Raw genomic sequence first — 10772 nt, 5'->3', positions numbered from 1 at the left:
TTGTTACTACTCAGAAGTCAGTAACAGTCTTGGATTCTGTTGGTAATAACAAGTAGACCCTTTCTTCTGAAACTGATGAGCTAAAATAGTGCTTAAGAGTTTTCTTAAAAAAAAAAAGTGGTAAGTAGACACTAGCCATAATATTAATAGCTTTGATATGGAGGTGAAGGAAAAGACAGCAGAAACTTCCAGGGAGCCAAACTGACTTCCAGGGAGTCTACTGACTATATGAATCCAAGTGAAGTATTGAATGTCAACTATATGAATTCAAATTAAATAATTAACTTTTTTTTTTTTCAGCAGTTCATACTCGAGTCCTTTTACATAAACCTGACATCTTGGAAGTCATGAGCAACTTCAGCAAAGAAGAATTTGAGTTGACCTTCCTTGATGAAGGCTTTACTGCCAAGGATATCCTTGACCAAAAAATAAATGAAGTGTCATCTTCTGTAAGTATGAAGGGAAAACCAGTACGTTTCATGATGCTACAAACTTGTAAACTAATAGAACAAGTTGTCCTTGCAAATGATCTGCAAGACAGCCCCCTTGAATGCTGACCTCTAGGCTTATCCTGTTATCTGTTGTTTGTAATGTTAAGATGTATGTTTGCTCTAGGATGATAAAGATGCCTTCTATGTTGCTGACCTCGGGGACATTGTGAAGAAGCACATGCGGTGGCATAAGGCCCTTCCTCGGGTGACGCCCTTCTATGCTGTAAAATGTAACGACAGCAAAGCTGTTGTGAAGACTCTTGCTGTTCTTGGGGCAGGATTTGATTGCGCCAGTAAGGTGAGATCTTGACCATCTTCTGGTCTGTGACATTAGTATCTGTTCAGCTTTACAAGACATGTATATATAAAATTAAGCATTTTCTGTTGTTCTGATTACATTAATCATCCATCTAGAAATATCTTTTACAAGTGTAGTCTTTTCTTTCTTCAGACGGAAATACAGCTGGTACAGAGCATTGGTGTGCCTCCTGAGCGAATAATATATGCAAATCCCTGCAAACAAGTATCTCAAATCAAACATGCTGCCAGCAGTGGTGTACAGATGATGACATTTGATAGTGAAGTAGAGCTAATGAAAGTTGCAAGGGCCCATCCAAAAGCCAAGTAAGTAATGCTAATTGTTCTATAATTCTTCCTTGGGTTCCCAAGATACAGAAATACCTGCTTTATCTGAAACTTGTTCTTCATTAGATTAAGATACTCTGCAAATTTGTGAAGTAATAAACATACTTTTACCCAGTGAAATCTAATCTTGTAGAGCTTACTGGCACTTTAGGAAGAAATACACAGAGGAGCTTGTATCTTTAAGCTCAGTCTCATTCTGAGGTCATACCTGCCTGATGATGATGTCTGTTATACTGAACTTAACTCCTCATTTTTTCCTGTTTCTAGGTTAGTCTTGCGCATTACCACTGATGACTCCAAAGCAGTCTGTCGTCTGAGTGTTAAATTTGGAGCTACACTTAAGACTAGCAGGCTTCTTCTGGAGCGTGCAAAAGAACTTGACCTTGCCATTGTTGGAGTTAGGTGAGCTGACAGTATCAAAACACAGTCATATTAAATAAGTTTTAACAATAGAGATGCCTTTGCTTGTGGTGGCATGAGTTTATACAAGACTTCTTGACTAATTTGCCAAATAGCAACTGATAATTTGTATCTTTTTGTAGTTTCCATGTTGGAAGTGGATGTACAGACCCAGAGACCTTTGTTCAAGCCATTTCTGATGCCCGCTGTGTGTTCGATATGGGAGTAAGTCTAGTTCTACTTTTGCACTAAAATTGGCAACTCAAATGACTGTTAATTGAACATGAGTTAGCTCTGTTTCAAGTGTTAACAAAATGACTTAACATTACTTTTTAAGCTAAAATGATAAATTATAAACTGATTTTTTGACAGTATTGTTGCTAATCTCATTTTAGGCTGAACTTGGCTTCAATATGTATCTGCTTGATATTGGTGGTGGCTTCCCTGGCTCTGAAGATGTCAAGCTTAAATTTGAAGAGGTATAGGTTTGCTAAGAACTTGTCAGGTTGTAGCATCTGTTTGAGTGTTGATCTGTATTGAATAAAATCTCGCTTTTTCTGTTTATATGCAGACACATTTGCAAAAATGTGTCTGCTTGGTCAGAAATGTAATTAAGAGGAAAAGAGGAATTAATCAGAAAACTAAAAATTAGATGAGCTCATTAGATACGTAGCTAAATGACTGCACAAGCATGCAGCGGTCTCAAACAAGTAAAGCAGGTTTAAACTAGAGGCTTGATTCTTACTGGCATGGATGTCTTCCATTGATGCTGTTCTTCAGACTGAGTAGATTGGCGCTGCTCCCAAATAGGGTGAAAGGGTAGTCCTGAACCCATACTGTCCTTAGGGGTGGCAGCATACTAGGTCAGTGTTTGATTTGATTTAGAACTAGCTTTTGGGTAATTTTTTAAGTAGCTCTGCTTTCAGAAGAGACAAGGGGGCTGGATATTTATAGGACTTCTACTTAAAGCAGTGCTGTCAGAGCACCTTGTCTTCTAGTCCAAGGAGGTGTTGAATGTTGTTACATATTAACACGAGGAGACAGTAAGTTACATAAAGAGTTTTCTTGTAATAGTGTGAGCTAACATTGTAGCACTTCTGGTACCTCCTAATGAAGTGTGTCTTCTCATAGTGCAGTATGGGGGCATAGGGGAGGCATCAAGAGCAAATGATGTCATTGGGCTCCATGGCATGATACAGTCATATTGCAGTAGGAGGCAGCTTAATGATAACTTCAGAACTTGTAAATAGCTGTTCATTAAGGCAACTGAATTTTAAGTATGATAGTAAAGCCCTCTGTATTCTTATGATCCCATAAGATGACATCTTTAGGATTCAGTAAGCTGTGGAATAGTGCATGAGTAGCAGCACTACAAGTGGACCACAAATCAAATTTGAAGTGTGGTGACTTGCAGGGCATTAATATTGCTTTAATGAGCCTAGGAGTGGTGATTTCCTACAGCCTCAAACATGACCTGTTTTGTTACTTAAACTTTAAGGTGGAAGCGATGTCTGCTTTTGTTGCTTTGTATAAATTTAGTTGCACACAAGACTTTGAATGAGGAAAAAAAGAGCAGTCAATAGAAATTACAATAGATGTTAATAGATGTTATGTGTTTCACTAGTATATAATTTTGAGCTTGAGGGTCTTACTTCATCTCAGACTTCTAAAGTAGCACTTGAGTAGCTGCTGAAATTACAACACTGGCATCTAATTTTTCCTTAGATCACAAGTGTAATCAACCCAGCACTGGATAAATACTTCCCTTCAGATTCTGGAATAAATATTATTGCAGAGCCAGGAAGATACTATGTTGCATCAGCGTTCACACTGGCAGTCAACATCATTGCAAAGAAAATTGTGTTAAAGGAGCAAACAGGTTCTGATGGTATGTAAATCTAGACTTAGTCTTAGTTCTAGCCAACTGTGTGTTTCTTTCCAAGCATTTTCTCACTGGTGTCTCAACTTCTTCCAGATGAAGATGATGCAAATGACAAAACTCTTATGTACTATGTGAATGATGGAGTCTATGGATCATTCAACTGCATCTTGTATGATCATGCACATGTTAAGCCAGTCCTGCAAAAGGTAAGCCTGTTCAGGAGTACCACATACTGGTCATGTATCATGGATGTAGGAGAATTCTTGTCACAACAGTCACTTCTCAGTTCACTGCTCCCTTCATGTTGCTGGACTTATTTAATTTAATTTATGAAGCATGCAGTGGAATTAACTCAAAGCCAGAAGTGAAGAAGAACCTGCAAGCAGCTCTTCCTTCTCTTCAGAGGTGGAATGTTACACCAACTATGATACTACTTCTGGAAGTTCTGTTTTGATAGTCAAATAATTATACCTCACTCTTTTCTTTAGCGGCCTAAGCCAGATGACAGCTGCTACTTCTGCAGCATTTGGGGACCAACCTGTGATGGCTTAGATCGGATTGTTGAGCGTTTTAATATGCCAGAGTTGCAAGTTGGTGACTGGATCCTGTTTGAAAACATGGGTGCCTATACTGTTGCAGCGGCTTCTACTTTCAATGGATTCCAGAGGCCAACAATACACTATGTGATGTCAAGACCAGCATGGTTAGTAACTAAATATCTTGATCCATCAGTACATTTGAGATCACTGTAATGAATAGCTCATATCAGTTGGCTACCCCTTGACAAGCAGGGCTATAGCTTTCATGCCACAGCTCTTGTAAAAACTTCTTGTATGGAAGAAGGCAGTGCCTCTGAAGGTTTTTGCTGTGTGCTTACAACAATGCTGATGCTACTAATTACTTTCCTGTTGTACACACTTACAGGAGAGGCCCTTTTTAAGGGGTAATGTTAGGAGTCTTCATTAATCTGGATTCTAGCTAGTGTTTTTACTTCTGTACAACATTACAGAATCATTATGAATTCTTTACGTTTAGCTTCTGTGCCTAGTAATCAGAGACCAGTCAATCACAGTTCTATTAATATGTTGTCTTCTAAACTAGTAGCTTACTAAATCCTGACTGTAGGATGCAGGGACTTTCAACAGTGTTGCTTCACAGTATGTTCTCTGTTTGTTTGAGAGCTATTCCTTGGTTTAGGTTGAGCTCTGGCTCAGTGCTCAGTGCAGAGTGCTAGATCTCCATGGGAAGTTATTAAACAGGTAAGCAAAGAAAGCAGGACAACCTTTTAAGTGCAAGGATGCTGTGAAACTACAACTTGAACAGCAGTTTGAAGTTACCTGGGTGCTCTTCAGTGCAACACATGTTAGTGGATTGTACCTTCTATAAAAGTGGGGTTTCCTGTAAGAGCAAGCCCTTACCTCTCTACTGACATCTGCCTACTGAACTGGCAAAGGGTTTTTGGGCAGAAGTGTTACCCTAAAGCATTATTAGCTCTGCTGTTGGGCTGTTTTCAAATTTTTTGAAAATCTTTAAGTTCAGGGGAATTCCTGCCATAAAAGTAAGAGGAAGCTTCCTCCATTCTTTTACTAACTCTGCTGGTGTAAGCAAGGCTTGTATTGTTTCTTCCCCTTAGTGAAACCTGTCAATTGACGCATTTCTCAAACCACATGAAGCTTATAGACTTCCCTTAAGACATCAAAACTGTGTCTAATTGAACTAAAAATGGCTCTGCAGGAGAATAATTAGCTTTTTCACTGTATCACTAGGTTGCTGTTAAAATTTAATACTTGGTCTGAGGCATGCTGAGCTTAATTATGCAGACACAACTGTTGTCCAAGGCCACAGCACAGCCCTCTTTCAGCCCTATGTCTGTTTTCTGTTTTTGGCAAGAGAATACTGTGATAATTGCTGGCCCTTAACTGAGAGGGATATATCAATGACATTATGGTGCAGATCTTCTTAGGACAGGCAAAAGTCTTTTGGAATGTCGTCTACATATTACAAAGGTGTACAACTAAATTTGTGGCTAGAAACTGAAAGGTAAAAGACAAGACAATTACATGTGTCTAAGTAAACACTAGTAATACAGGAGGAGCCATGTAGTGGTACAACTGTTTGCCTTGCATACCTAAGATAACTAGGAACTATAAGAGGGACACCAAGCTGAGTCTTGCTGTTGGCACACCTGAGGGATGGGACGCCATCCAGAGGGACCTGGACAGGCTCAAGAAGTGGCCCTCATGGGAATCTCATGAGGTTTAACTTGTGCAAGGTGCTGCACCTGGGTCAGGGCAATCCCTCGTATCAATCCAGGCTGGGGGATGAACAGATCCTGAGCAGCCTTGCCCAGAAGGACTTGGGGGTGCTGTTGGGTGAGAGCCTGGACATGATCCAGCCATGTGCCCTTGCAGCCTAGAAAGCAAAATGTGTCCTGGGCTGCATCCAAAGCAGCATGGGCAGCAGGTGAGGGAGGGGATTCTGCCTCTCTGGTCTGGTGAGACCCCACGTGCAGTGCTGCATCCAGCTCTGGGGTCCCCAGCACAGGAAGGACATGGACCTATTGGAGCAAGTCCAGAGAAGGTCGCTGAGTTGATCAGAGGAATGAAGCACCTCTGCTGTGAGGAAAAGCTGAGAGAACTGGGATTGTTCAGCCTGGAGAAGAGAAGGCCTTGGGGTGACCTTATTGCAGCCTTCCAGTACCTGAGGAGGACTTACAGGAAAGATGGGACAAGACTGTTAACAAAAGCACGTAGTAACAGGATAAGGAGTAATGGCTTCAAATTAAAAGAGATGCCCCATCCCTGGAAGTGTTCAAGGCCAGGTTGGATGTGCCTCTGAGCAACCTGGTCTAGTTGAAGGTGTCCCTGCCCCTGTCAGGGGGGGTTAGAACTAAAACTTAAAGGTCTCCTGGCAACCCAAACCATTCTATGAATCCATGAACTAAGTCCAAAAACACAGTCAACTGAAGTTCTTCTGAGGTTGTTTTAGTACAACTCCTGTCTGAGTATGGAAGGAGTTGCATGTTTCTCACTGGTCTGGTCAGCTCCTTTATACTCCTAGTCTGTCATCCATACTTTTTCTTAATTCAAGTTACCCAGGAATGTGAGAGTGTGGGATAAGTGACAGTCAAGTTGTCAGGGATTTTCACATCTGAAATTCTGAACTATTGAGTACTAAGTCAGTAAATCTGTATAGGATGAGGTGTACAGATGTAGCTACACGTATATAGGTGCATCTTTGCAGATCTAAATCCTACACAGAATGGTAAAACCAGCTTTGTATTGGCACTTACCCTAAAGCCTAGCCAGCCACAGGTGACCTGCATGGATTCTCCTTTTACTATTTTTACTTTTCCCCCCTATGATAATAATGTCTGGATTGCAGTTATGCGTAAAGAGTTTATTTTATATTCACTGGCAATTAAAAAAATTGTACCTTACTTACATTTTTAGGTAGATTGCAGTGAAACAGTTTTTGACTTACTCTTTTTTTTTTTTCTAGGCAACTAATGCAGCAGATCAAGGAGCAAGGGTTCCTAGCTGAAGTGGAGGAGCAGGATGTTGCTAGTCTGCCAGTCTCTTGTGCCTGGGAAAGCGGAATTGAATATCCAGCAACTTGTGCTTCAGCTAGTATTAATGTATAGGTAATATTTAGTAACTAAGTGCAAGGTTAGTCATTGAATTTAGGGCATTTGGGGGACTGTTAACTTAATTCTTGGTAGAATTTTTAAGTGGTTTTTTTAACATTTAGGTTTGGCATAAATGCAAGAAAAATGACTAGGAGATGGGTCACAATTATCTGTGTTCCTATGGAAACTATTTGAATATTGTTTTATATGGATTTTTATTCACTTTTCATGTATGCTACTAAAGACTGACCCTCAACTGTCAAACAAGTATTTGTAGCTTGTGTATGGCAGAACGGGCTAAGCTTAGTGCTTTGTGACCTACCTGTTTTAAAATAAAGTATATTGAAATAACTGGTCCTGTGTTTGGTTAATATGTAGAAATTTAATGTGTTGTGGATGGCTCTTACAGCATATACGAGGGCAGACCAGAGGCTGCAAGCCCAGAATTTACTAGTAAATGCCATCTCCCCTACCCTTGCCCTCCCAACTGAAAGAAACCCTCAATGGGTAGGGAAACTGAATTGCCTTTTTTCATATGTGATTAGAAAAGGGTTGACTGTAAACAAATTGAATACTGTGTGAATTCTTGTGAATTCCCATTTGTTTTTCACTACTGAACATGAGCTTGACAAGTTGTATATTGCAAGTTCAATGCAGTGCTGGTTTTCTGCAAGTTAGTCTATTGGTGCTGTGGCCAGGACTGAAGGCTGTTTATAAACACATCTAGTGGTACATGAGAGAATACAGCACAGGCTCCATGGCTGCCACACTGCTTGTTATGTGTGTGAGAACTAAAATATGTTGTGGGAAAACCCAGGAAGCTGAAACTATGTGTCTGACAGGCTCTCTGACCTGTGCTGCCCAGGCCTTTGATATAAAAGAGATAAGAAATGGGACTTGACATCTTTTTCTTTGCGATATGACTAGAGGCCCTTAATATTATGAAAAGACGTGCTACCCTTCTGGCTTTGGATTAAATGTGATAGATGACACTAAGTAGTAAATACTAGGAGCTAATACAGGGGTGTTGGTGATAAAATAGTCTGCTTATTGAATCAAAGCATTCTGACTTACGTTTAACCTGATGCTAGTTTGCTGCCACTTACTGCACTAAAATTGGAAAATGTTTCTGATAAACTAATTGGTCCTAGAGCTGGATTTGATCTGTTTGCCAGAAGGTCCTGGACTGTGGGCATGCCATAGCAAATGCCTGAGAGAGCTGAGAAAGATAAAGATCTTAATGTATCAAATAAAAATGTAAAGCTTAAGCTAACTTGGAGTAAGTGTTAAAATTTAAAGGGTTGTCCAAAGGTTGGCATTGCTGATAGAAACAGTGGCTCTAGCAAGATGAGAAATAAAGCAGTTTTCCTATAAGCAGCTCTGAAAGGTAATGTTTAACCTCCATTCTGTGCCTTCAGCAGAAATTGTCCATTAGATGAACTAGTAGGGTAAACAAGAGTGATGGTATCTCATTCCTGACTCTCTTGAAGCATCCCAAGTGATGTTTTTACTTGTTTTATTCCCAGCTTCAAGCTTGTGATTGAAATAGCACTTGCCTTTATTCTTATGCATGTGGCGAACTTCAGTACATACACATAGTGGAGCCATAGTCTTAATCTCATAGAAACTCTCTGCATCCAAACCAGGGTTTCATTTAGCTTCTCCAACTTCATCTGGAAACTAAATGGTTCTTAAATGAAAGCAGAGATAGTGAATAGTAACCAAATATTAATACTGTAACAATTCCACATCTAAATCTTACTCTTAACATTTGAACAGGTATGCAGAAGAAAGTCTCTGAGAAGCTGCAGTTGACTAAAGGAAATGATGTAGCTACTTTTTCAAAGCGCCTGTTTGAAGGCTGGAGCTGTTTGAGTGAGAAGGCAGTTCAGCTTAGTGAGACCTTACGTGATACCTGCACTAACACCTCGTGCCCTGCTGGGCAAGTGGCACAGTATGCCTTCCTCTACTCACAGCCCGTGGAGACCATCTCCAGCAGGTACTTTGAAGGCAATCACTTATGGAAATGAATTAGTGAGCTTCACTGAGAGGAAGTTGGCAGGTTGCCAATTAATTTCTTCATCTAAATTTACCTTGATTGGTTATTTTGGCTATTTCACTGGGTTTTGTCTCCAAAATCCAAAATTTACATCTCTGCTGGAGGCCAGGACTGTGGAAACACGCGAACCAGCGTTTGATCAACGTGGTGCTCCCCAAAGGAGATGTGGCTGACTGTAGTTCTTTACCTTTCTCTCCTATGGCAGGTATGTCATAGACTTGGCTGGTGCTCTCTAAGCCATGTCTAACAAGTGTGTCAGGTGCTTAAAAACTGCTAATCTGAAGCATCTTCTGTGTAAAAAAAACCCAGTGGATTTTGCTAAGGGTCTTTTAGTACTTTCTGGGAGTAATAAGTGTTTACAGTAGTGCTGGTGTGTCTTTAAGCAAGACTTGACTTTCTCAAGTTGGGTTATGCTGAACAGATGTTCTGGGTTTTGGGATACTTCATCTCACAGATGCCTGGCTCCTGGCTTCCACAGTTGCCCATTTGTTAATTGATTTTAAAACACCCCAAGTGACAGCATTTGGTCATAGGGTGATATTACCGCCGGCCTGGTTCCTACGGTATATCACTGTGTCCCCCAGCCATAGGGAGGAGGAGGAGGAGAAGGTCCAGCAGGCAAGAATTGTGCAGCAAGCTTGATTTATTTAATTATTTTACAAACTCTTTTATAGACTTTTTTCTTCATAGTCTAATTGGACAAAGGACCAGCCACCCCTTGGGGGTGATTGGCCAAAATCCTAAAACATCCATTGTCAAAATATTTTCTACTATACCATAAACAAGACCTTCCAAGGTTGCAGGTGGCTTGGTTGTTTACATTCCCTGCTGCCTCTTCTGTGACAGAGAAGAGTCTCTCACGGACTTAGAAAATAACAAGAAAATCCTTGCTCACAGCATTTTTGTACCTACAGGGTGACTGTGGGGATTCCCTAGAATCCACACTAGGGAAATATGTTTTCTACTGGAAGCTGGAGTGAAGATCATGTAGGACAGCAAAAGTGTAACAAAATAAGCAGTGAGCTCATATGGTTTAGTTTGACCTCTCCTTGATGGCCTTTTGGGACATTAAAGCCTTTGCTCTGTTGTGCCACGTTTATTGATCAAATACAGTTGTTCTAACTGCACATCTTAATTATTCCTCCCTGGGGCAAGTTTGTCTGATACAGGAAGAAGGGAGGAGCTGCAGAAAAATTTAGATCAGCTGCATCTGTCTGATGTAATTAGCTTAACAAATATTGAAGTTGGAGCCAAGAATAGCCTATGCCTTTCAGCTTGCTCCTTGCTAGCCTTGCTCTGTATGGTGCTCTGTCTGTCCCACTGTGGGCTTTGCTGGCACATTAGCAGGGGCTGTGGCATCCCTGCTATAAATGGTCCTGGTGCTCACTCCACTCGCTGGCACCGGTGATGGTGATGTTGATTCTCTTGAGATCACACTTGTAAAAAGAAAGTAATATCTGAGGCAAATACCAGGACATCTGCCTGTGATGCTTTCTCATCATGCCATTTCTCTTTTCTGAACAGTGAAGCCACTTTGAGATCCAGTTTGAGGTCTAGCTGAGACCTTATTTTTAGTCCCCATGTGGCCATACGTGGCCTGTCCTGGAATTCAGCTGACATTCTTTGGTGCAAAGGTAGTATACCAAAATCAGCTGAGAAACACATCCT

General features: G+C 40.8%; 1 protein-coding gene across 1 annotated transcript; it reads left to right on the top strand.

Annotated features, from left to right (window-relative positions):
* The first annotated feature begins 279 nt into the window (after window positions 1–279).
* On the top strand, window positions 280–7400 carry ODC1 (ornithine decarboxylase 1). The gene is made up of 10 exons (XM_008641775.2): window positions 280–449; window positions 616–789; window positions 943–1115; window positions 1404–1538; window positions 1679–1760; window positions 1931–2014; window positions 3261–3423; window positions 3511–3623; window positions 3906–4120; window positions 6919–7400. The coding sequence occupies exons 1-10, from the start codon at window positions 348–350 to the stop codon at window positions 7058–7060; spliced, it is 1383 nt and encodes a 460-aa protein (XP_008639997.1). The 5' UTR covers window positions 280–347; the 3' UTR covers window positions 7061–7400.
* Window positions 7401–10772: the final 3372 nt, after the last annotated feature.

This window comes from Corvus brachyrhynchos, unplaced genomic scaffold (genome assembly GCF_000691975.1).
Source record: "Corvus brachyrhynchos isolate BGI_N302 unplaced genomic scaffold, ASM69197v1 scaffold116, whole genome shotgun sequence".
In the NCBI taxonomy this organism is placed as follows: domain Eukaryota; kingdom Metazoa; phylum Chordata; class Aves; order Passeriformes; family Corvidae; genus Corvus; species Corvus brachyrhynchos.
This window is presented reverse-complemented; position numbering and strand designations above follow the sequence as displayed.

Excerpts from the sequence above, each read along its gene's own strand:
- ODC1 (XM_008641775.2), top strand. The coding sequence starts at position 348 with ATGAGCAACTTCAGCAAAGAAGAATTTGAGTTGACCTTCCTTGATGAA. Across the intron at positions 3,624-3,905 it reads TTAAGCCAGTCCTGCAAAAG|CGGCCTAAGCCAGATGACAG; the intron begins GTAAGCCTGTTC and ends TCTTTTCTTTAG. Across the intron at positions 4,121-6,918 it reads GTGATGTCAAGACCAGCATG|GCAACTAATGCAGCAGATCA; the intron begins GTTAGTAACTAA and ends TTTTTTTTCTAG.